The sequence below is a fragment of the Balaenoptera physalus genome (assembly GCF_965194825.1).
Source record: "Balaenoptera physalus genome assembly, chromosome: 15".
Taxonomy (NCBI): domain Eukaryota; kingdom Metazoa; phylum Chordata; class Mammalia; order Artiodactyla; family Balaenopteridae; genus Balaenoptera; species Balaenoptera physalus.
In genome coordinates this window covers 39,316,168-39,343,229 of record NC_138894.1, presented here as the reverse complement: position 1 = coordinate 39,343,229, position 27,062 = coordinate 39,316,168, and the positions used below count along the sequence as shown (strand labels likewise).

At 43.3% G+C, this 27,062-nt stretch overlaps 2 protein-coding genes across 2 annotated transcripts; one reads left to right on the top strand and one right to left on the bottom strand.

Moving 5' to 3' along the window:
- Positions 1-510: 510 nt before the first annotated feature.
- On the top strand, positions 511-8,354 carry LOC309643499 (gastrokine-3-like; the record flags this gene model as incomplete). Its single annotated transcript, XM_082426218.1, is given in 6 exon segments — positions 511-645; positions 1,029-1,190; positions 2,812-2,872; positions 2,875-2,915; positions 3,890-4,031; positions 4,956-8,354. Coding segments are annotated over 6 exon segments (636 nt in total). The 3' UTR covers positions 5,051-8,354.
- Positions 8,355-14,533: 6,179 nt separating this feature from the next.
- GKN2 (gastrokine 2) lies at positions 14,534-26,590 on the bottom strand (the record flags this gene model as incomplete). The annotated part of the gene is made up of 7 exons (XM_082426217.1): positions 14,534-15,798; positions 16,917-17,073; positions 17,719-17,829; positions 19,680-19,817; positions 20,256-20,309; positions 24,959-25,022; positions 26,538-26,590. 7 exons carry the CDS (start codon positions 26,588-26,590, stop codon positions 15,716-15,718), a joined length of 660 nt encoding a protein of 219 aa, XP_082282343.1. The 3' UTR covers positions 14,534-15,715.
- Positions 26,591-27,062: the final 472 nt, after the last annotated feature.

Here is a 27,062-nt window from a genome sequence, read left to right as displayed (position 1 = left end):
CAGAAACTAACACACCATTGTAAAGCAATTATACTCCAATAAAGATGTTAAAAAAAAAAAAAAAAAAAAGATGAGGAAGCAAAACTCCGATTCCTGGGAGTAAATGTTCCAGACAGATGGAACAAAACGTGCAAAGGCCCTGAGCAAAGAACAGTGGAGAAGCCAGAGTAGCCAGAGCTGACAGGTGAGAGGAACAAGAGTTGCCAGTGAAGGCAGAGAGGTAACAGAGGTCTGACCCTGTGGGACCCAGTAGGTCCCTGTAACTCATGTGGCTTTTATACTGCATGAGATAGGAAGCTACAGCTGGGTTTGGTCTGCCTTGGGATTTAACCGGGGTGCTCTGACAAACACTTGTTAGGAGGCTTTCAAAAGATTCCAGGGGGCGGATTAAATGAGGGTAGTAGTAGCAGAGTCGATGAGAAGTTATTTAATCCTGTATATATTTTGAAGGTACAGCTGAAAAGATTTTCTTCTCAGTTGGATATGGGTGGGAAGGAAAGAAGAGTCAAGATGACTCCAATAGCACTGACCTTAGTGGAGAGAAGGATGGTGGTTCCATTCACTGAGATGGAGACTGTGGGCAGCAGGTTGGCGGGGGTGGAGATCAGTTCTGAACGTGTTGACTTTCAGATGATTAGACATCAAGTAGAGGATTAGATGCATGAGTCTGGGGGTCGAGAGAGAGTTGGGCTGGACATACAGCCTTGGGAATGTTTAAAGTCGAGACTGTATTTAAAGCCATAGCACAGTGGGTGAAATCACTAAGTGAGCTAAGTGTAGACAGAAAAGAGGAAAGGTCCAAAGACTAAGGTCTAGGACCATCCACATTTCGAGGCTGGGGAAGTGAAAGGGAGAAGGCTGGTCAGAACGATGGAAACAAACAGGTAAACGTGTGTGTCCCGGAGGCTCACTGAGGCCCACAACGGTGCCAAATGCTGCTGTTTTGTCAAATAAGAGGAGGTCTGAGAAACGACCTTTGCATTTAGTGTTGTAACGGTCATTAGATTTGTTAAGGGCAGTTTCAGTAGTGTCTTTGGGCTAAGCCTGATCTCCAGAACATCAGTGACAGCCATCCACTGGATGGATCTGTTGGGACCCAGGGCACCCATGTCAATGCCTTTCGAGGTACGGCCAGCATCCGAGACAACAAGGTTTTGAATGAATGGGATGGAATCTTGGACTTCGAGAACGTAAGATGTGGAACACGTTCATTACAAATGCCACAGAAAGCCTTGCCTGCTCCAACATTTTGCCTTATGCTTTTCCAGAGAGAAGAGGACCCTGTCTACATAGACCTTCTCTAGGTTTAGGATCTTGAGGGAATACATCTCTTTAGATAAGGGACCAGCTTTCTTGCATTTGCAGTGACTTCTTTTTGAGCCAGTGACCGCAGTAGGAACTTCTGTGATCTCTAGGGATCCCACATCCCCTTGTGTTCCTCTCCTGTGTTGACTTCACAGGGCTCCTGAAGGCCTCTGAAATAAGAGAGCCATTTCAAGAACCCAGATTTCTTATAACTGGTATGTGCTATGGAGGTCTTTTGTCTTGATCTCAGATTTTAATCAGTTTATTTCAAAAGCAGGAGAATAATTTATTTTCACTTTTAGAAACCTTGCTTCCACTTGTCCAGATGGTTGGGTATGGTGAGGTATGACCTGGCAGAAAGAGGCAGGATGGGGAAGGGACGCCTCCCTGATAGAAAAGCTCTATAACCGGAGATATGACTCAGCCTTTGTGCACCTCAGTTTCCTCATCTGCAAAGCAGAATCAACAGCTGCCTTTCCTACCGGAAAGGGCTCTGAGAGGATAAAATGAAAGAGAAGCCCACACTCCTTACTCTCTGGATGGGCTTCTGCTGTCCAGCCCCTGCTGTTTGGAAGCTCCCCTCCTACTTCCACACTGGACATCTCAGGACAGACCCCGCAAACACAGGCTTTCTCTCTGCTCCTGCCTGGACCTCCCATGCTCTCCTTCCCAAACACCATCTCCCTCAATCTTCACCTGACCTGCTCCTGATTTCCTTGAGGACACGGCTCCCGAGTCCTCCTCAAAGGGATGCAGTCCAGGGGTTTCCAACTCTGTTTTAAGCCATAGAGACTTTTCTTCCAACGAAAGATTTCACAAAATGCCACTCTATGGAATGGAAGTCAGAACTGCTCTGGCTGGAGGAGGGAGATGGGCTCAGTCAGACTCAGCTGGAGAACCTCGGCTTTACTGCAAAACTCAGAGAGGCTGAAGGTCAGGTCCAGGGCCACGTCAGGAGTGGTCAGTGGCAGACCCAGAGCCAGGATCTGAGTCTAGAGGTCCGGACCGAGGTGCCTCCTCACCCTGTACATCCGGAGAGCAGTCTACCTCACACACTGGCTTCACAAGCAGGCAGTATCTTGTCTCATCCTTTCATGGCATCCCCGCGGGAGAGGGTCTACTTCTCCTGCTTTACAGATGGGGAAGCTGAGGGTCATGGAGGCGGCTGAGGACCTTGAACAGGACCTTAAATTCAGCTTTGTTTCTGGGGCTGACGCCCTACGCCTCCAGCCCCACCAGCCTGTGAAGGGTATGCAGAGTGCCCCGGGGGATACCTTCCCGTGGTGCCTGCAGCAATGACAGTGCCACGGGCCCTCGGGGGCATCAGGGACCCGTGTGCATGGCCAGTCCTGCCGCTGGCACTTTGTTCTGGCGCCCAGGACCGCGCTACGCTGGGATGCTCCATGTCACAGTCTGAAGGACCAGCTTCGTGCAGCACTGATGGCAAGTAGGAGGCCACTATACTGTGACTGAATGAATGACAGCGTTCTGCTGTGTTGCTTTAAGGCCCTTCTGGAGGCTAAGCTGTTTAGCAAGATGGCCTGTGTCCTAGCCAAGATGGATGAAGCTGTCCAACTTTGGATGATATCAGTAAGGCCCTGGACCACCAGGTAAGTGAAACCAGCTCACTGTGGTCCCCTCCTAGTTTGGTGTTTTCCAACCCTACATCCTGACCTCTTAGGATGGTGCTGTATACACAGGGGAATTCAGTTCATACTTGTTCTTAATGCGCATGAAATTCTATCGCCATCTATGCAAAGGACTCCAAGTCCAGTCCGTGGCCCATTTAAATTACATCATATGAATGAAAATGGACCAATGGAAACTCCATACGATGACATAATTTTAGTTTATTCCAAAAGGGTGTGAGCTACATGTTAGTGAATATAAGTAGTTGAATATAAATATTAGAGTGAACTAATAGAGTATTTTTATCCTCATGCCTTCTCTCCTCCCCTGCACACCCTTTACACACATACACACATATTATCTTTAGCTTAAAATGAACCCAGACTGCTGAAACTCTCTCCCTCTCAGCCTCTTAAATGACAAGGGCTGTCAAATAAATTAAAAAGCAGCAGGAGGTCCTTGGCAAATCATTGAAATCTGGCATCATTTGCTTAAATAACCCGCCCAGGACATTTGGGCAAAATGAATGTCCATTTCAGGTGGGTTGCTGATTCTTGGGGGAAAAAAATGCACTTTGGGTCACATAAAAATAAAACAATTTGTCAATTTTTTTAGAGAGAGGTAGAAAGTATTCCCCTCATCTGATTTATAACAAGTAAAAGCATGACATAAATGAAACACATGATTTTAGAGATGAGGAAATCACTGGAGGCTGGGAGAGTTGAGAATTTAAGGGTGAAAGGAGTACAGACTTTCAAGGACACACAGGCTCACACACAGATTGTTTTGGAGTAATGTCATCACCTTGTGGTCAGATAGGGTATTGCTGCTATAGACAAAACTCAAGGGCAAGTTCATGGCTATTTTTGTGCACTGGAATAGGTTTCTCGCTCTTCTTCCTTGCTGCACCACCTCTATCTGCTGTCTCACCGTTTTGAAAGGCCACCTCTTCCAGGCTTTAAAGCATTATCCATCCACTCGAGGCCTGACCTATGCTGTTTTACCCAGCCGGGTCAAGAACTTAGCCCAGTATGGAGTGCCCATCAAGGATGTGTGCCGACAGGTCCCCACCTACTTTGCCCAAGAGCAAAAAGAAGGTGTGTTAATAACTTAACTAGAAACTGAAGACCATGGTTGAGGCAAATGGTGCAGTATGATTTTTAGGTGTTTAGCAAACTCTAATGACAGTTTTCAGGTCAATTCCATTTCTTTGCTACTGGGTATAAAAACTAATGAGCCCTGAAGTGTATTTCCCCCTGGTGGTAGCGAAGATTTCCTGACACCAGGGATCACTGAGAACAGGCAGCAGAGTTAACTTGGCTTTACCAGAAGGTTGAGGACAGTCATTTCACCATCGGGGTTGGACAGCTGGTGATACTCTCACCTGACCCAAAGTTTCATCCTCCCCTCCCCTCCCCCTGCCCAAGCAGCACTGTGCCTGGCATCCTACGTAGGAGGCCCACTGCTTTGGGGTTCTCAGTCCTCCTTTTTCTCTGGCTGTCCAGATGCTGGGAGGCAGGACCCTGATAGTTATGGACCACATGCTGGGAAAGGAACGGCTCAGTGGCTGGCAGCCCTGCTGGGGATATGGTGGGAGATCAGTGGTGACGGGCTTGGAAAGCTACCAGGTAAGACTGCAAAATCTGTCTGCTGCTCCAGAGAGAGTCAATAACCACTTCCCATTAAGCTGTTGCCTGTCACTTACATCTTAGCGTAAACTAACCCAAGGTACAAGGCTTCTTCATAACAGGAACTTCCAGCAGGAAAACACAGAGAACTTGAGGGGCTGGGGGGTTAACGAGGATGATTAAAGAGTGATAAAAGAAATAGGAAAAGGCATATGGAGGCAGTTAGTGCAGCACTGATGAGATCTTCCATTTTGTTCCCAAGTCTCTGGCTAGTAAAGTTGCGCTGAACATCACATCTGATGTAGGTGCAACTCACAATATATCCACTCTACTTAGGGGTCTTAGAGTGATTAAGTGGTCTTTTAAATAAAATGCTTCTCTTTCTTCTTAAAGGTACTGCACTGGCTACTGACCCCAATTCCTGTTTCGAAGTCCAAATTCTGTCCTTCCTGAGACGCTCCATCTGTGGGGAGTTCCCTGGGCTCTGAACCTCCAGGTCGGTCACGTGGAAAGCGGACCTGCCTGGATGGGGCCGCTGACCTGAACCCAGAGCTCAGGGACCCAGCCCACCTCTGCCGATGGGAAGCTGCTCATTTCAGACCCCCACCTTCTACTTTTTGACCCAAGATCCGGCTCTGTAATCTAAAAACTGGGTACACTTTCTCCCTCTGGATTAGAACAATAAAGTTTCTCGCCTCCCTGGTCTAGCAGATGAGCCTTCCTTGCCTGCACTGTCCTCTCTCGAGTTACTGGGTTCCCACCCATGTGCTGTCCACGCCATCACATACCAACATGATGCAATGGAGGACGTGTCTCTCCTAGAATGTCTCATTTCCAAGGGCCTCTCTTTAGGGTGGCCCTTGAAGAACCCCTTCAGAATTTGGGCCGTAAGTAAATAAATAACAAAAAGACACTAGCCACAGCACAGACTTAAGCTTTCAGGTCTGAGGTCACATCTCTGTCGCCTGCAAATTGATGCTGAGATTCTATGGAGGCCTATTCACTCTGGCCCAGCCTGCACCATGGAAATCCCTGAGAGAGAGCCAAGCGTATGAACAAGGCCTCCCAGACCTCTCTTTGGAACTGGTCTAAATCCCTTCGTGGGAACCCCCAGGCATTTCCCTCTATTACAAATGAATAAGGGACCTGGTCTCTTTGCACTGGTCCTTTAACTGTCCATCCTTATAGCTGGGAAGGACAGAAAGTCAGCCTCGCCCACAGCACACAGAACATCCCTGGCGCCCTCACCTTAGACGCCAGGATAAAAAGGAAAGAGTCCTGGAAATACAGATACAGATGTCCACCAAAGGTCGTGCTGGAGTTTGGAGTAAATAGGACAGGACCAGGGTGGGGCGGGCTCAACAGCACATGCGGGTGGCGTGGAAGGCCTCGGGGTGATCTCAGCACCAATTCGCCAAAGACAGAGCTGAGCGCAAGCTTTGCAGAGTCATGATGTGGTGTGGTTACCTACAGTCATGAATGGAAAAGTGACTGCATGGGAAAGGCCCAAGATAAACCTCTAACTAACTGGGCTTAAATAAGGTATGGTTGGGTCTTCCAGGGGCTCTGAAACTATGGATTTGGTCACATGCAGCTTGTCGAGGATAAGGCAGATGGAGATACCTGCACAGAGCATTCAGGGTAGAAGTATCAGTTGTGACAGGCCAAGGCTTGGTCGACCAGAAGCCTGGAGAGGACCACAAAGCAGGGTCTGGCCCCCAGGGCTTGGCCCAGTGAGTCCCGGAGTTAAGTCCCCATGGCTATCAGTCCATCTTTGACCGATATCTGCCGTATCCCTGACATCTATCCTCCGGCAACTTCAGGACCAGTCCCTGTCTGGTCCCATGTGCCTGAGTTCCTGTTACAGTTGCCTGGACCTCTGCTCCCGAGTCCTCTGTGATGGCGTGTGAGCTGCTGTCTACTGACAGCTCTGATGCCCATCGAGCCTTCCCCTCCGGACTTCTGAGCTTCAGCTGCTCCTGAATTTCCCATCATCTCCGGGCTCCACCTGATCATTATAACATACCTGTTACTTCCAGGAGACTTTAGACACGCCCCACCCCCAGGCACCCACCATGCTTATCTCCATCTGTTACCATCCCTGCAGACACTCTGCCAGCTAGACTGCTTTCCTCCAGGAAAATCCAGGTTCAAGGCCTGCTGCCCTCCTATGCATCATCGCCCTTGGCTGCCGTTGACTCCGCTGTAATAGCTCTGTACCAGCTCTGAGAAACAATAAGTACAGCCTTCTAGACCTTACAGGGCTTGTCAAGGTAGGTTTTGGTCCTTCAGGTTACAAGCTCAATCTTTATCTTATAAAGAATCTTCCGTGCATGCAGCAGGATTTAGATCCTTTGGGAGTTGGGACTGGAAGGAACAAAATTCCAAAATGTCATAGGCTGGGTGACTTGTAAACAACAAACATTTATTTCTCACAGTTTTGGAGGCTGGGAAGTCCAAGATCAAGGCACCAGCAAATTTGGTGTCTGGTGAGGGCCCACTTCCTTGTTCATGGACAGCTGTCTTCTCACGGTGTCCTAATAAGGTGGGAGGGACAAGGGAGCACTCTAGAGCCTCTTTTCTAAGCGACTAAGCCCATTACATTGGGGATTAGGTTTCAACATATGAATTTTAAGGAGACATAAACATTCTAGTCTACAGCACCACCCTACTGATGGCCATTGTTAACGTTTATCCTTAAGAGTTCACCTAATCCATCACTCAATGAAATTTACCATATTTGAATCTCAAACCAGTGCCCATCATCCTGACCCAAATATATTCCATGTGTATCAAGACCATGTGTCTTCTGTTTAAAATACAGTCACACTGATATTCATAACAGACTGTTTCCTCCATCTGTGATTGAAGAACTCAAGCTTCTTGCTAAGTCCTTTGCAATAATCTTGGAGTGTCCCTGGAAAGGCCTAGGAAGTAGCTAAGAATTAGCTCACTCATCTTCTAAGAAGGGAAATCTTCTACTCTCTTTTCCTTCTTTTTTTTTTTTTTTCTTTTTTCCTGTCTTGGGACAGCTGCTGTTATTGACCTCTGCCGACATCTCCAACGCTGCCTCTTAGGACTGGGCCGAGGGGACTGGGAACCCACAGCCTGCTGTGCTCACAGCTGAGCCATCTCTACCACCTGCCGCTCCTCCAGTGACCATGCGCCCTGGGCAGATGCCTCCGTCTCAGCCTCAGGAGCCAGAGGAACTTGGGCCTCTGGACTCATCTCGAAATAGGGAACTGTGTCTCACCTGTCACTTTGGTGTCGGTCGTTCACACTGCTGCAACGTTATGCCCTGTTTCCTTAGAGAAAGTGTAGTGAAAAACAGGCGTTTCTCTTCTGTGGCTTCTGTGGTTTCTACTCACAGTCTCCACCCACCACGCTGGGGCCTGGAACATGAGTCCTTTGGACACTGGACTGGGGCCAAATCTGAGCGCAAGACATCACAGCGTGCTCGGCATTGGTCCTCCCATCTAGGACTCGTTGGGTACGACCGTATCCCAGATCCCTCTTCCCTGAGCTTTCAATCTCCCTTGGCTTTGTCCTTATCTTCTTGCAAACATGCGCTGGAAGGATCATCAGAGGTCCTTGGTCATGTCTGCAGCCCAGCTGGGAACTGCACAAAACCCTCCCTCCAAGAAATCCCTGAGATTCTTGCAAAAATTCCACCCTTGCCCAGGAGGCCCTTCTCAGAAAGAAGGCCCAAGACAGAGGTCAAATTCCCTGCCTCCCAGTTCAGAGAACGATGCTCCAATGACATGGTTCCTTGTAGGGGGACTCTTGCTCCCTTCACTAGCCCCACCCCTTCCACCCTAGATGGAGGCACCCCGAACTGTCCTCATCATGCCTCATCCTCTCCGCAGCCTCAGGGAAGAGCCGACTGGCCCCGAGCCCCAGGGCTGCGGGTGTGGGTGGGCTGGCTCACCAGCCGAGGGTAGTGGCCGCCCGGTGCTCATTCCCTGGCTCCCTGCCCACTCCATGCTCTCAGCTTCCCCAGGGGTCAGGAGTGGGGCCCATTATCCTGCCAAGAATGTGCTGCTTCTCCTCTTCCTGCTGCTTCCTGGGGTAGAGAGACCGTCCCCGCAGTTTAAGCTGTATCTGGGCAGTTATTCCTACAGAGTATCTTCATTGGCCTCGTCAGTTTTGGTGATGCTTTTCATCCAGGCAGTGTCCCCAGCCCTCCTCCTGGAGCTGACCCGCTGCTGATGGTGGACCCTCGTCCCTCCACAGCACTCGGCCCCTGGCCTGGCTCCAGGCAGCTGGGGCTGGAGCACGAGCCTTTCAACGCTGCTCTGGGTTTCCTACAGCAACGGCCAACTTGAGCTGTTTCCTAAGACTGCCACAGACTGGGTGGGCCTTCTTTGTATTCAGTTGTGTTTTACATTTTAAAAATATATAAACGTTTTTAGTGAGGTATAACATACAGTAAATCGCACAGATTTTAAGTACAATGAATTTTTACATATATACACCCATATAGCCATCACCTAGATGGAGATGTAGAACATTCCCTACACCCTAGAGGGTTCCTTCATGCTACTCCCAGACATACCCTCCCCCAACCCTCACCCCAAGGGAGTAGAAAGGGACATTGATGGAATCTGAAGAGCTCTTAGCAAAAATCAAGTACACCCTGGCAGGACCCATGGAGTGAGGGCCAGCTTCAGACTGTACGGGGCTGGCGACTACCCCAGGATTCTCCCTATTATAGCAATCAGTCAGGGCAAACGGGAGAATAGCGAGGCTCCCAAAGGTAATTAACAAAAGGACAGGATGCTTGCCCATTGACCAGGCACCATGTACCTGAGGCCATGCTCTGATGGGTGAGACAAAGGTAACTTTTCAGAGGAAGGTTGAGAGGTGGGCTGCATCATTAGAGGTAGTGAGGTGTGTCACTTCACTAGGTCACATGCTACAGCATGAGCAGGAGGGACCCATGTCAGGGAACCCTTCACTAGTGGTTAAAAGGAAACAGGCTTACCACCTTACAGTGGGGTAGACCCCTAGACCCCCAAACCCCAAGAAACCCTTGATTCAGTTCCTGTATGTGTCCTGAGCCCTTCACATCAGAGTTTCTGCAACCTCACACATGGTTCCTGAGGGAGCAACAGGACATGGTGTCTGGACTAATAAAAGGAATAGCAGGCCAAGCAGAGCTAGACAGTGGGCTCCAAGTACCATTTATTTCTCAGTCATTCTGTGAGTAGCACACAGCACTGCCTTTCTACGGCACAAGTGAAGCAATGTGGTGAGCCCAGAATTTCCAAAGGAGTTGTAGGGGTAAGAGAAGTAGAGGCAGTAGTGTTGGGGTGGACCCAGATCCTGGGATATGTGTGCCAGTTGGACTAACTCCACCTCTTTCAGGTGTATTTGTAAGGAATGCTTTTTAGCTGCAAATAAAGAAAATACAGTCACAGTGACTTAAGCAGATAGGGATTGATCTGTATCATGTGAGTCCAGGGAAAGAAAATCCCAGCTGGTGCTGCACTCGAATGATGTAATCAGGCATTCTAGCTCTTTCTTTCTTTCCTGAACTTTCCTCTCCAGGATTGCTACCTGGTGGTCCCCAAATGGCAGACGCATCTCCTGGCATCAGCATCATGTCCACATTGAGAGGAGGACAATAGGAAAGGACAAAGGGCAGAGTTGCATGCTACCTGAGTCTGTCCCTCTTCTTCCTGGAAGCCCCATTTAGCAGACTTCCGCTTAGATCTCACTGACCAGAAGTGAGGATTTATGACACCCATAGACCAATCATAGGCTAAGGAAACTGACATTACCTTCTTTTCTTAAGGGAAATAAGATTTAGCCCAGGCTTTCTTAACCTAAACGTTATTGGCGTTTGGGGTCAGAAAATTCTTTGCTGTGGTGATGTCCTGTGCATTGTAGAATGTTTAGCAGCATCTTTGACCTCTCTCTACCTACTACATTCCAGTAACACCCCCTCCAACTGTGACAATGTCTCCAAACACTGTGAAATGTCTCCAGAGGAGAAAAGAAAAGACCATACTCCAAATGAAAAACCACTGATTTAGACCAAGCATTACTGAAGACTTGGAACTAAAGTAAGGAATATATCCCTAAAAATAAGGGTATTTTTAACAGCTACTTAAACAAACCGAGGTTCTGCTGGAAGGAAACAGGTAGGTAGGGAATGGAAATTAAGTAGTCAGTGGATTTTTTTGCTATAGAAAATTAGGAAATTCTGATCAACAATAGATGAGGAGGAGGAGTGGCCAAGATGGTGGAGTAGGAAGACCCTGGGCTCACCTCCTCCCACAGGCATCCCCCAAATTAAAACTATTTACAGAGCAACTATTGATGAGAATGACCTGAACACTAGTAGAAAAGATCTTCTACTAAAGATGTAAAGAAGGGACCACAGCAAGATGGGTAGGAAGGACAGATGAGGTAGAGTCAAGACCCACACCCCACAAACAAGAGGATAATCACAATTGCAGAGCAAATGGTCCAAACCCCACATCGGCATCCCCAGCCCAGAGGTCCTGCACTGGGAAGATGAGACCCCAGAATACCCAGCTTTGAAGGCCAATGGGGCTTGCATTTGGGAAAGCCTGAGGGCTGTAGGAAACAGAGACTCCTTTCTTAAAGGGTGCACACAAAATACCACACACTCCAAAACCCAGTAATTTGAAAGAAGCCTAGGTCAGGCACTCGATGACCTTGGAGAAATTCTTGGAGAGGCAGGAGGCAACTGGGACTCACCCTGTGGACATAGGTGTTGCCAATAGCCATTTCTGGGAGCTTGTTCTCCCACAGGGGCACTGGAGCTGGCAAACACCAGTTTCAAGTCCTCCTTCTAGCCTGTTAATGCTGGGATCAGGCCTCACTCACTAGCAGTCCAAGACTCCACAGTCCATGCAACCAGCCATGTGGAGACAGAGCCCCATCAACCAGAGGTCTAGCACAAGCCGAAGGCACCCCCACTAGCAGGCCAGCAATAGCCCTGGAGCCCCCAGGCAACCACTGCCAGTCATGCTTGGGCCCAACTTCATCCACCAATAGCTGTCAGCCTCTGCACTAGGCAGGGCCTGGCATCCAACCAGTATGAGGGCAGGACCCACCTACAAGTGCGTCCACGGTAGTCAACCCCACCACAAGAGAGGGGCCCACACAGCCCATATAGAGGACACCTCTAGAGCATATAGCTCTGGTCACCAGAAGGGAATGCACTGCGGGCCCCATAGGATGTCTCCTACATATCACTTCACCAATATAGGGAAACATAACCAACCGACCTAATACATGGAAGTAAAAATAGAGAATCAGGCAAGATGAGGTGACAAAGGAATATGTTCCAAATGAAGAAATGAGATAAAACCCCAGCCAAAGAACTAAGCAAAGTGGAGATAAGCAATTCTACCTGATAAAGAGTATGAGGTAATGATCATAAAGATGCTCAATGAATAAACAACCTAACCTACCATCTAAAGGAATTAGAAGAAGAAGAACAAACAAAGCCCAAAGTCAGCAGAAGGAAGGAAACAATAATGATCAGAGAGGAAATAAAATAGAGACCAAAAAAAAACAATAGAAAGCATCAATGAAAACAAGAGCCTGTTTTTAAAATAAGATTAAAAAAAAATGATAAACCTTTAGCCAGGCTCATCAATGAAAAAAGAGAGAGGACCCAGATAAACAAAATAAAAAGTGAAAAAGGAGAAACAACAAGCAATATTGAAATATCATAAGAGAATACTATGAACAATTATATACCAACAAATTGGATAACCTAGAAGAAATGGACAAATTTCTAGAAACATACCACCTTCCAAGACTGAATCAGGAAGAAATAGCCAATCTGAACAGACAAATCACCAGTAGTGAAATTGAATTTGTAATTTAAAAAACTCCCAGGAAACAAAAGTCCAGGGATGGACAGCTTCACAGGGGAATTCTACAAAACATAAAAAGAAGAACTAATACCTAGCCTTTTCAAACTATTACAAAAATTTGAAGAGGATGGAACATTCCTAAATTCATTCTACAAGGCTACCATTTGCATTTTGATGTATTTCCTCCCAGTGTCTACATATTTTTTAATTGAAATATAATTGACCTACAACACTGTTAGTTCCAGGTGCACAAAATAGTGGTTTGATATTTCTATACATTACAAAATGATCACTGTGATAAGTCTAGCTACCATCTGTCACCTTACAAAGATATTACATTATAATTGACTATATTCCCCATACTACACTCTTATTTTGTAACTGAGGTTTGTACCTCTTAATCTTCCTCAATTATTTCACTCATCCCCCTTACCCCTCTCCCCTCTGGCAACTACCTTTTTGTTCTCTGTATCTATGAGTCTGTTCTGTTTTGTTATGTTTGTTCATTTGTTCTGTTTTTTGATTCCACATATAAGTGAAATTATATATATTTGCCTTTCTCTGTATGAACTATTTCACTTAAGATAATACTCTCTAAGTCCATCCATGTTGTTGCAAATAGCAAGATTCATTCTTTCTCTAAGGCTGAGTAATATCCCATTTGTGTGTCATTTACTGTGAGGAACAAAACTTCATAGGAAATAAGAACCCCATCTACAAGCCTCACCAAGATTTCTGCAAAAACACCTTTGGCACACTCATATTCTGGATCATGCCTGCTCTCTTGGGCCAGCTTTATTAGAGAGATAAGGTCCTCTAGCATCCTTGATGCTTTGTTGTGGTTAGAAAATTTGATATCCAAATCAAAAAATATAGAGTGGATAAATGAATAAAGAACAAGATCCAACTATGCTGTCTAAAAGAGACTCACTTTAGATTTAAGGACACACATAGGCTGAAAGTGAAGGTATGGAAAAAGATATTCAATGTAAATGAGAACCAAAAGAGAGCAGGAGTAGCTATATTTATGTCAGATAAAATAGACTTTAAGTCAAAAACTGTCACAAGAGACAAAAAAGGTTGTGATATAATGACAAAAAGCTCAATTTACCAAGAAAATATAACAATTATAAATATATGTGCACTCAATGTCAGAGCACCTAAACATAAAAAGCAAATATGGATTGATCTAAAGGGAGAAGTAGACAGCAATATAATAATACTAGGGGGCTGAAATACCCCACTTTTAATAATGGGTAGATCATTCAGACAGAATATCAATAAGGAAACAGCAGGCTTGAACTACACTATAGACCAAATGAACCTAACAGACATATACAGAACATTCCATCCACCAGCTGCAGAGTACACATTCTCCTCAAGTGCACAGGGAACACGATTCTATTCTATTCTATTCTCCAGGATAGATCATATGTTAGTCCACAAAACAAGTCTTAACAAATTTAAGAAGATTGAAATCATTCCAGGTATCTTTTCCAATCTTTTCCAACCAAATGGAATAAAACTAGAAAGCAATAACAAAAGGAAAATACAAAAACTCACAAGTACATGGAAATTAAACCACACACTCTTAACCATTGGGTCAAAGAGAAGTCAAAAGAGAAATTAGAAAATACCTTGAGGCAAACAAAAATGAAATGAATTAATATCTTCCCTCCCCAACCCTTAAGAAAGGGCTCCTTTCTGGAGAAGGTTTAATGGAGCCCCAGCTTCCTTTTAGCTTACATTTGGACTCACTCCTCTTAGGCATGTGCCTGGCCTATTCCACCTGCTTCTCCTAATAGGTATTCAGCATGACACCAGAACTGAGCAGAGTCAACTGATTTAAGGAAAGCAGAGTTAGGAAAAAGCAGAACTCAAAGTTCTGCTTTGAGTTCTGCTTTTAAAATGGTAATAACATTATAAAAACGAATAAGGATAACAGTTCTAAGCAGAAAATTCCAAAGGAAGTTGCCAATCACAACCCTTCCCCTACCCCACTCCCACCAGCCCCAGCCAGAGGAGTAAGAACGTGTACCCACATGATTCAATGAGGCTCCTTTCCAGAGATTTTTTAATTAAAGCTAATTTGAAATTAGAACTAAGAGTTCCTTTCCTTTCTGATGATGACACAAGGAAGATGGGGACCTTGGGGTTCAGAGTGATGTTGGTTTTACCACCATGGAGAAAGCCAGTGTCAGATCCTGAGGCAGACATGTAGAGAGAAAGAGAGTTTAGACTGGAAAAAGATAGTCTGGCCACCTTCAAGCATCTAGTTCTAACTACCCAACCAAGACCAGAATATCTCTATCCTTCTATGGTGAGATGAGACAATAAATTGCAGCCAGCCCCGCCAGAATTTAGCTCAGTTATTTTAACTTCCTTTACTATTGTAGTTTTGCCAGGATACCTAGCCCAGTACTAATGGTTATTAAGGAGTAGATGTATAGTGTTAGGAATAGGAGCAGTTGATGAAGACAGAAATTCTTGTTAAAGTAGTTCCTCTTTGCTCTGAACTTGCACTCGCTGACTACTCCATATGATAACCAACCATACGATCTGGGAATTTGCCCACATTATGCAATTTATCTGAAATATTAAAAATTGTTTTCCTTCTATATATTGACTTGACATTCCCAGTTAGGGCCTCACTCCTGTAAAGATTTTCAGTAACGTGCATCTTTCTCTGGGTGACGTGTGTTCCTCTCTCTCTCTCTCTCCTCACTCTGGGATGAAATATATCATGATAGTGTTGATTAAGTTTGAGTCTACTGCTTTGATGAGCTAAAAGGTATGTGAATGGCTCTCAGAGTTGGGTGCTTTGTCAGAGGGCACAGTTTTCTTCACCTGAGCAGTCAAGTTGTCTGATAAGGGTATAAATCCATCCCCCTCACTAGGTGAAGGTCAATGCCACCTGAGCCCCTGCTCTACCTAGGCTGCCCAGTGTGTTGGTTGGACAGATGTGCAGCTAGTCTAAGTGTCAAATGCAAAACTGAAGACTTGTACACAGCTGACCAGCCTGTATGTGACTCACCTATATTACCTGGGAATCTTCACACCATGCACTTTACTTGAAATCCTGGCAATTTCTTTCCTTCTATATATTGACATAAACATTGTTTGGCTTCCCTTTGCTGCTTACAAGAAAAGAAAACACCCAGATATCTATAAATATAGTATTTATGTTTTACTACTGAATCTCACAATTAGTTGGGACGTTGACAAAGAATTTAATTTGGCCGTTGAGTGGAAACGTGTATTTCTCTGAAAAGTTGAAACCAGTGGGCTGATGCCTTAAATGTGAAGGTCTGAAGAGATAGAAATTCCCAAGATGCCCAGGAGCCCAGCCTTTGCACAGTCTCCAGCACCAGTATCATCTGAAAAGGGGAAAGATTTTTAAAGAAAGAGAATTAAGAAATTACTAGAATTCAGCAAACCAATGCCCTTTTGTAAATGTCTTGACTAGGGGGTGTACATGTAATTTCACGTTATCCAAGATTTTAGCTATACTTGTATTGCAAAGAATAATAATATATTAGCTTAAATATACTGACAATTCCTGGAAGTGCTCTCTGGCTCAACTCGATTAATGCTATGACATTCTGCGTTAATGGCATGCCTGCATGCCTTTACTTATAAGTACTAATGACCTTATGAAAAGTAAAAATATCTTAATTTTTTCTGGGCAATAGAGAGGTAATAAATGCTAATTCTTTTCTTCTTTACCTTCCACTACTCTGGGGAATTTCTCTTGTTACCTCTGCCATCTGTGATGCAGCTTTTCTTTCACTCTGTCACTCTGCCATATTTAGCAATTTTGTGTAAAAATACCAGTAATGACTGCAGTGACATATGTTACCTGCATGAATCAGAGTTTTTATTCCCTGTCAGTCCACTTTGCCTGCTCTTTCTTGGACCAATTTTATCTTAGATCCTGAGACTATTTTTAAACTTTTCTAAGAATAATTGACAAGTATATCTGTATATATATAAAGTGTACAACGTGATAATTTGCTATACATATACATTGTAAAAGCTCAAGATAGCACATCCATCACCTTGTGTAGTTAACATATGTAACTCTTTTGTGTGTGTGTGTGTGTGTGTGTGTGTGTGTGGTAAGAATGCTTAATATCTACTCTCAGCAACTTTCAAGTATGCAATACCATATTATTAACTAGAGTTACCATGCTGTACTTTAGAGAATCCAATAGTTTTTCCTTTGTCCCCAGGAATCTTTTTTATTCCATCCTCTGTCTTAAGTCACTAACTTCTCCATCAGATTATGTGTTCCTTGGAGGCAGAGTTTTTTCATTTCTGTGTCTCCCTAACATTTAGCACTATTTCCACACATGGTAGATATTTAATTCCCAAAGTAAACCAAACTGAGTCATGTTTCATGTTTATTTGTATTTCACACAGCACCTGGCAGAGTGGCTGACATATTGGAGCTGTCAGAAAATATCTGGTGAAGGAATGATTTATTGGTACTCACGTGTCTTTTCAGCCACTTCCCCTTTGTACAAGGGGATATGTTCGCAGAGCTGCCTGATGGGTGATCCAAACAGGAACCAATTCACATCTGTGATCAGAGACTGCAGTGGGTTATACTTGACCCATATGTATTTGTCGGAGAACATGTTGTTCAAAGCCTAGATCAGTAGGACAGAGTGGAATAGGATGAAATAAATTGACATAATCTGGTGTACCTTATTCTAAATTGTGACTTTTTCTCTTTTGAATTATTAAACAAGAGATGGTCAGGAATCTCAAGATATCATCTCTTTTTGACCACTTGGTCTGTAGAGAAACCTCATTATTACCAATGTTATTTTGCAGCTGGTGACAATGAAACTCACAGAGGGTGAATCCTGTGGCCGATGAAAAGACGCAAAAGGAGAAATAAACCTCAGATTCCTAGCCTCACACAGTGTTTGTTTATTCTCACTATACTGTATTTCTTTGCACCATTGTGTCATTGGATATCATCACTCATTTATTCTGCCAATCACTATTTCTTAAAGCCTTGCTCTGAGAAAAGGATGTTCAGTCCTTTCTACAAAGACGCTGGAATTTATTGTAAGATTTTGTATTGGGGGCTGTATGGTGGAACTCAAGCTAAGAGATTTATCCCTGCTCTAAAATCAATAAATGTGAAGATGCTTTAAAGTGGAGGGTACCATATCCGCAATAAGGTATGATATTATGATCTTCTCCCTTACCCTCTTCATTTCTCTATGGGCACCAGTATTCCCTGGCTCAAGAACAGGGAATACTTAGGATTACCCCAGACTTACCTGCCTCTCAAAGATGTACCGTTTGAGTTGGTCCAGAGCAGGGATGGCCTTACGGTTCATCTTCAGGATGTAGCAGGCTCTTCGGGAGAGGACCCTGGAGGCGATGTAGCCCTGAAGCAGCAAGAGCACAGTTACTGCCCCTCCCAGTTCCCTGGGTCCTGAGCTTGGTGAGGATGGACCTTGCGGAAAGCCTTGAGCATGCGTAGTGATATTTTCAAGCTGCAGTCCGTTCTATCCATTTGACTTCTTTTACATAGTCGTTGTACTTTTTCACTTGTCATTTCTATCTCTGAATTTGTGTAAACCCATGATGTGTGCCCCACTTTTCATGTTTTGGGTCTACAGTTTGGGGTTTGAAAGCTTGAGAAGAAGCCGCTCTCTGTCTCTTTCTATTGATTTTGTTCTCCTTTTTCCTCAAGCAGAGGAACACCGTCTTTTTGGAGTAAATACGGTATTCTTTAGAACTGCGCTTTCCAATATGTTAGTTACCAGCCACATGTGGCCATTTAAATTTAAATTCTAATTAAATAAAATTTAAAATGTACTTCCTCCGTCACACATTTCAAGCGCTCAGTAGCTACAAGTGGCTAGTAGCCTCCCTGTTGGAAAATGCAGATATAGAGCATTTCTACCATTGCAGAAAGTTCTACTGGACAAGGATGCTTTAGAAGCTCTCCTCAACATACCCACACCCGCCTCACCCACCACACATACATTTTCAATGATTCTCCCCTCCCCTCCTTTACCATCTTCTCTCTCTCTTTTCTCCACCTCAGACCCAAGCCGGCTGGATAAGGATGGGTTGGAGGAAGTTGGGATTGGAAGAACAATGGAGGGTGAGGTCCTTGGAGCCAAAAGGAACCTTCTGGAATCTTCATACAGAGTGGAATTTTCTGTACATAGTTCCAAATAATTATACAGCCTATAAGAGTGCAAATATTATAAATCTTTCTAGTTCCTATTTTTCAGTTCTCACAAATTGCCAGTCCCTAAAATCCAAAAATTGACTGAGGCTGAACCTGATGATAGTGGAAGATGTTTTAACCAAATTCTCACCTATTCTCATGCTGTTTTTTTTTAAAGATACTTTTGTGATTTCCCTGACATCTGCTTAAAAAGAATTTCAGCACAACTTCCTTGTAAACCATGTCTTTCAAAGACTCTATGCTTTCAAATGTGTCGTGGAACTCCCAATACCAGTGGGGCAGAGGCAGTGAGGAGGTTTCTATAAGAAAAGGAGAAGAAAGTCATGTTCAAATGTCCAGTGCAACGGACTACAGACTACTTACATCCACAGTGCATAGCTCTCTCCATAGGTGAAAGCAGGTTCAACACCCAGGTGGAACAAATGGAAAACAAACAAATGAATAAATGAATCAAGGAGAGAATAAGTTTCCTGAGATTTATTGTTAATACCAGTAACTGAAACTTGGAAATAGTTTAATGTTGTTAGTTAACATACTTTCATTCTTCCAGAAGCAGTATGATTTACTGCATATACATAGTCAAATGTGTAGAGTTGTTCTGGATTTCTGCTACTTTGTGACTGCTTGCTTCATTATTGTTCTTTGTCTGCATAATTTTTTGTATTAGAAACCCTACTTCATTCATTCAGGCATTTGACAAATATTTTTGAGAGCCTGTGTGCCATGCCTGCCCTTGGGTTTTCGTCACTCTTGCAGGCACTTTCTGAGCCTGTAGTGAGCCAATATGATTGTGCTTTCCACCTGAAAAGGTCAAGCAAATTTGTATGCTTCCTGTCTCATCACATTTTTTAATTAGAAACGGTTTTGTTTGGTTGGTTTTTAATCAATTGCTTGATAATTTAAAGGGAAAAGCAGAAGTAAGGAAATTGTGAAAGAATTGCAAGGATAGATGCTGGAATTCAAATGCACAATAAATGGCTGCCCTTCCACCCTTGAGAAGTCCATTCCTGAAGAATATAAAATATTGCTGCTTACATGTTTATAGTCAAAAATCGTGGTAGAAGAGCATGATCCTGCGTGGATGTTAATCACGGCGGTATTTTTTTCATTGTCAATTGTCATTGTCTCCTGAATAGGGCCACCATTTTCAGTTGGGCTGATGATGTTATAAACCTAGATTGACAAAAGACATAATGGTTTTTCCGTAAACTATGTGCATTTGAAAGGCAACCCTCCCTGCAAAGTAAAGCCTTCTATTGCTTCAAACAAGAGACTGAACCTTGAAACATCTCCACTGGCATCCCAGACCAAAAGCCCATGCTAAAATTAGAATACGAAGGTCTTCCTCATAGTTCACTGTATTATACATGGGCAAAGCAATGGCATTACGTGAAAAATGAAATTAACCACATTTTAAAGCAATGGGGGACTTTTTTAAGGTATTGTGATTGGAAAGAAATAATCAACATCATTGTTTCTGTTATTGGTTATTTCTGGAATTTCATCCCACATAGGACATGTGGACTCTCTACTGTCCTTCAGATTATCTCATATCTTCTTTTTCCTCTCCCAATACCTCTAAGATATAAAGTCTATAGTGAATCAACTCACCTCATATCCATGAGATTGTGTCCCAAAGATGGCCAGTGCCACCAGAAATACCACCTGAAAAACCGACAAGTCACATCTATTCACAATAGGGCTGTCACTTAGGGTGGGAACATGAGGTGACATTGGACAAGGTAAGCACAAATATCACAGAAAACATATACTTAAGACACTGGTGGGAGGTCATGGATGGTCAACAGTCCACTTCCAAAATGTGAAACACACATTCATTCATTTGACAGGCATTTGTTGGGTTCATGCTATTTTTCAGACACAGGTTCTACCTTTGTTACCAAATTCCCAACCCTTCCTAACAACACAACCTTCTAGAAAGCATAGTTCTTATGCCAGAAAAAAAAAAAAAAAAAAAAAAAAAACTTGGGGGAGGTGAGCAGTGAGGAAGGACTCATTTTACTAAGGGGAGGACCCTAGTGGTATTCACACTGGCTTTAGTATACAGGAGTCAAGTTTTGTTTTTTGGTTAAAAAAATTACTTAATTACTTGAGATTGAGAGAGTAAGACAGATTTAAGTGGATTCATGGGTGATAGAGATACAATAGATTCCTAAAGGGAAACTATGAAAATCCGGTGCTTGGAGGCATGATTAACTTTTGAGACTGACATCAAGGAAAACCTCCACATTCTTCTTAGTGATACCATAAGACAAGTGTTAGGCCAGCAGACCGTGAGACTGACATGGAAGCACTGCTGACATTTTGCTGCAGTTATATGAGAGACTCATCCAACATGCTGATCCCGGTTTTGTGTTCTCTCTTCTGGACATCACAGTGCACTGCACCGTCATTGAAATTGCTGATGAAGGGGAAGGCAGATATTTTCAGGACCTGTCAGTGGGATTTTCCTACTTCCTTTTGCATCTCACCAATAACATTTTTCTCCTGGCGACTGTGGGTAGAATGTCTAACATGAACCTATATGCAGCTGTCCAACCTGCCTACTTGCGTAGGGACAACCTGGACTCCTGGACAACCTGGACAACCTCTGACACTCCTATGTATTCTGTTTAATGGATCTAATACAGAGGTCTGAATAGGTGGGTGAAGGGCCAGCCACGTTAGTGGTATGATTAGAGAGAGCTCAGGAAGTGTCCCCTGCCCCCAAGTAACCACTCACCCAACACCATGATTAATATACCACTGTTCCAGGTTTGTGTTTTAGGGTTAGGTATCCTCTTAGAAAATCAAGATACCCTGGGAGAGGCAACTCTTTAAGCTGACAATCTTTAACACCTTATGGGGAGGTATTATTTTGCTTTCTCCTTCAATAGCTCAATGAGAATAAGGGATAGAGACTGGGGGAAGGAGTTCCATTCTGGATCAGAGCATAGTCAACTAACCATCCATGGAGTACTGCCATGAGGAGCTATGGGAGAATGGGATCAGGGCTGGGATCAGCTGGAGTGATCATGGCAGGATTACTTTGCCATGATTGCTCTGGTAAGTGGGGCCTAAGATGGGGAAATTTCAAGGCTAAATCTCACATTTACTGGCCTGGGGAAATCACATTCCTCTGTGCCTCAGTCTCCTCACCTGTGGAATGGGGCAATACTACTCAGCTCATAGAACTGTTTAAGTGAATGGATGAAATGATTCATGCAAATGTTTAGCATAGGGCCTAGTACGCACTTGGGAAATGACAGCTGTTATTATTATTATTGTGGATATTATTATTTTTAAATCCCTGCTTCTCCTTTAGATAGTAAATACAGCTGTCCTAAAATGCCCACATTCCCTCCAAAGTTCATAATAAGGAATTATTACTAAAATGTTACAAATTAAATTTCCCTAGATATTTCCAATTTTTTTCTTTGTAACTTTTTCGTAAACATCTCAAGAAACAGACAATGGACAAATAAATATGGACAAATTAATATTCAACATTATTCCTGCCAAAGACAGCATTAATTCAATCACAGAAGTTTAGAAGCATGCAGTGTTTGTCTAAGACCACTGAAAGCCAAGGCATATTGGATATGAACACTCTCTGCAAGCAGCCACCAAAAGGGTATAAAGAAATGTAAACAAATACTCACAAGGATTTTCATTTTGCCTGAAAGGCAGAAGCTGCTGGAGCAAGTGAGGCTGCCCATGCAACTTCTACCCTTTATATTGGCTTTAAGGTGTGGAAATCTCTTTCCAGAATGATCACTTTGGAAAAAGCCATGTCCATATCATTGACACACCCCAGCAAACTCCTTTATCGGGATTGAGACCCAACCACATAACCTGATATCAGCAAAGTTCATTATTCACTAGTAAAAATTTGCCACCTGGTTACTCTGTAAATATTCCCTCTTATCTGCTCTATGTTGCATTTGAGATTTCAATGTCCACCCTTTAAAAATATTACAAGACGCTTGTTCTACACAAACATCTTGTCGTCATTTATATCTAATATTCCTAAATCTCTCCTGAAGGTAAAGTCCACCCTTAAGACCTAAGTTGGGCCCTCACTCAATGCCTTTTCATCCCTGCCTTGTTTGTTGAATTCTTCCACCCAAGGGATGGATATGGGACTAGAGACACGAACAGTGTTTGGGGCCCTGATTTGAGGCTTTATGACTTTATTTCTCCTCCCATTTACAGTTGGTGCCAATTTCCAGAGATCCATGAGGAGCAAGGCTCAGAGATCTCTCTTCCCAATTACCATCATTAACCGAATTTATCATTAAACCTTGCCCAAAACTCCATCAAAACTATGACATATAATTCTCATTACCTTGAGATGCACTGAGAAATCCTCAGATTAAAAAATAGAGAGAATACAGTTTAATTCAAGTAATTTTTGTAATGCCACATCAGAAATGGCTAGCTAGCATTAAGGTGGAATCATGAACTCAGAGGTGGGGAAATACAAAAAACAAATAGTACCTGTAAATGGCAGAATTGTTCAATATTGAAAATTACTACAGTAAGCAAAGCAATAGCATAAATGATGCTCTTGTTCTACAGCTGAAATGACGTCCAGCAGCTTTTTAAAAATAGGGCTTTTAGGGCTTCCCTGGTGGCGCAGCGGTTGAGAGTCTGCCTGCCAATGCAGGGGACACGGGTTCGAGCCCTGGTCTGGGAAGATCCCACATGCCACGGAGCGACTGGGCCCGTGAGCCACAATTACTGAGCCTGCGTGTCTGGAGCCTGTGCTCCGCAACAAGAGAGGCCGCGATAGTGAGAGGCCCGTGCACTGCGATGAAGAATGGCCCCCACTTGCCGCAACTGGAGAAAGCCCTCACACAGAAACGAAGACCCAACACAGCCATAAATAAATAAATAAATAAATAAAATATTAAAAAAAATACTTTAAAAAAAAAAATAGGGCTTTTAGAAACTTATGGTGACCAAAGGGGAAACGTGGCGGGGAGGGATAAATTAGGAATTTGGGATTAACATATACACAACTACTGTGTATAAAACAGATAAACAGCAAGGACCTACTGTATAGCTCAGGGAACGCTGCTCAATATTCTGTAATAACCTGTATGGGAAAAGAATCCGAGAAAGAATGGATATATGTATATGTATAACTGAATCACTTTGCTGTATACCTGAAACTAACACCACATTGTAAATCAAGTATAGTCTAATATAAAATAAAAATTAAATTAAAAAACAAACAAAAGGCAAGTTGGAAAATATTCATATGAATCCAATTTTCATGGCAAAAAATTTTGCTCTGTGGATAAGCATAAATCAAAAGGGAAATATGTATTGCTTGGGAGAATGTAAAATTGATAAAAGAAAGCAATTTGCAATATTTATAAGCTCTAAAAATCACCATTACCTGAGGAAATATTTCTACCATTAGAATCAATCGTAAAAAATTAATCAGAGGTGCAGTAAGTGACTTAGTGTATATGGCATTTATTTTTAAAAGATGTATATCAATTAACTGGAAACAAGTTCCCAGTGATATGCTTATGTTTACCTTATGGCACATAAACATATTACTATGTTCCATTATGTATGTGATGCTTTAAAGCTCATTGTATGACATAGGAAATGCTTAAAATATGGTATGTTAAACAGTAGTACAAAGAACTTGTAACAGAACATAGAAAGAGTAGCATGTAACATGTTTACCTATAACACCAATGCTGTAAAAATATTGAATATGTATTTATGTCTCTGTGTTTAATATATATGTGTATATATGTTTGGTTCAGGGTTTTTAATATAAAAGTAGTCAATGGGGGCTTCCCTGGTGGCACAGTGGTTAAGAATCCACCTGCCAATGCAGAGGACACAGGTTCGAGCCCTGGTCCAGGAAGATCTCACATGCCGCAGAGCAACTAAGCCCGTGTGCCACAACAACTGAGCCCGCATGCCACAACTACTGAGCCCGCATGCCACAACTACTGAAGCCCGCGTGCCTAGAGCCCTTGCTCCGCAACAAAGAGAAGCCACCTCAATGAGAAGCCCATGCCCCGCAACGAAGAGTAGCCCCTGCTCACCGCAACTGAAGAAAGCCTGGGCACAGTAATGAAGACCCAACACAGCCAAAAATAAATAAATTAATTAATTAATTAATCAATTTTTTAAAAATAGGGCTTTTAAAAAGCAGACATCTGGGCAATTTTGGGGTTACCTACTTCACTGGAATTCCCCTACCCTGGCTATTCAGCTGGGGTGATTGTAAAACGTGCTGTCTTATTAAATCTTTCTAAGATAGCAACAGCAAGAAGGATTACAGTTTTGTAGTACATCTGCAAATTTTCTCCCATATCTGGCTCCAAAGTCCCCCCAGAATCACACCTATAGATATTAGGACAGACAGAGGTGTTATACTCTACCTTCTACTTTGTCTCCTGTCCCCAGGAGTTCTGAGTCTATAGATCTAATAATGACAATAGTTAGCCTTTATGGAGCACTTAATATGTTCTAGCACTGTCTAAGCACTTTGCATATATTAATTCATTTGATCCTCATAACAATCCTATGTGTTATTTTCTAACCATGTTTCATTTTACAGGTAGGAAAACTAAGGTCCAGAGAAACTAAGTAACTTTTCAATGGTGCACAACTTTTAAGGGCAGGAGTCGGGATTTGACTGCAATCTGACATCAGAGTCCACACTGGGAACTACAAGTACCATCTGTCCTCTCTTATTAGTTGCTAAGTGTACCTTCTTGCCTTGCTGAGACGGAGGCATTAGCAAGGAGCCTTCTGGTCCCAGAAAGCTTCTTGACCAAAAGATAGACTTGAAAATAGGCCTACCCACAACTCAAGGATGAAACTTTTAAACTAGATGAATAAAACACTGTGCTTGTAAAAGTTGTTATAAATGAAATTCAAGAGTAAGCTGCCCAGCTCCCCACTGAGGGTGTGAAATCGCTGACATGGAAGGGCCTCCTGCTGGCCTTACCCACACCTTGGACACTCTGATTCAGTGAGTCTGAGAAGGGGGCACAGCCATGTGGACTTTTAAACTTCCATGGGTGATTCTAATTGAAAGAGCTCTTTCAAGTCCTTTCCAAACCCCTCTTGAGGAAACTAAGACTCAAACAGGTTAAGAAACTTGGCCAAGGTCATTTTAGATACAGTTAGTGGCAAAGATAAGACTTTTTCTTGCTATTCTATTGTTCATACTAAATAGTAAAACCACTCCCAAATCCTGATTTTGTTAGTTGCCTTTCTTTACGTAAGTTTGAACCCATTTTAACTATTACCATTTTTTTAAAAATTTATTTATTATTTATTTATTATTTATTTTTGGCTGTGTTGGGTCTTTGTTTCTGTGCGAGGGCTTTCTCTAGTTGTGGCTAGCGGGGGCCACTCTTCATCGCGGTGCGTGGGCCTCTCACTATCGCGGCCTCTCTTGCTGCGGAGCACAGGCTCCAGACGCGCAGGCTCAGTAGTTGTGGCTCAAGGGCCCAGTTGCTCCGCGGCATGTGGGATCTTCCCAGACCAGGGCTCGAACCTGTGTCCCCTGCATTGGCAGGCAGATTCTCAACCACTGAGCCACCAGGGAAGCCCTAACTATTACCTTTTTATTATGAGACCTACATCCCCTATTTTTGCAATCTTTCTTTCTCTCTCTTTCTTCTTCTTCTCTCTCTCTCTCACACACACACGCATGCACACATGTGCACACAATTTACTTCTGCAACTCGTTTTTTAATTCGTCAGGCATTTCCATTTAGATATACTATAATATATGAGACTCAATACATCTAAAATAAAAGTTGTTATATTCTTTCCCCCAAGACAGTCTTTTTTTCTGGACATTGTTATTTCTGCTAACAATTTCCTCCAGGAGTTTAGGCTCACCTTGAAGTCATCCTTCCTTCTTCTGCCATTTTCCTTTGTAATGCTTCACCCATTTGTGTCTTTCTTTCCAATCCATGAGCTCAAACTCCATTTCTCGTCCTCACCACCACACACTGTCCTTGTCACAATGACTTTAATTAGTCAGAATGGTTACACTAGCTGCTGTAATAAGCAACAGCTAAATCTCAGTGATTTGACAACATAAACTTTTATTTCTCATCCTCATAAAGTCCAATACAGATGACTTCATGGTGGGTGGCTCTCCTCCAAGTGATGACTTTTGTGGCTTCCATCTTCTTCTTTATGTAGCTTCTCCATTTTCAATATGTAGTTTCGTGGTTATCCTGGCATCAACAAGCTGGCAGTTGAGAGTTTAGACCAAAAGCATGAAGAAAAAACATCTGCTCTTAGCTTCTTCAGAATGAAAATGACCACATCCATGCATTATCCATTGGTGAGAACCAATCATATGACCCTATCTAGATGTGAGGGAAATGAAACTTAGCTCTGTGCCAAAAAGAGGAA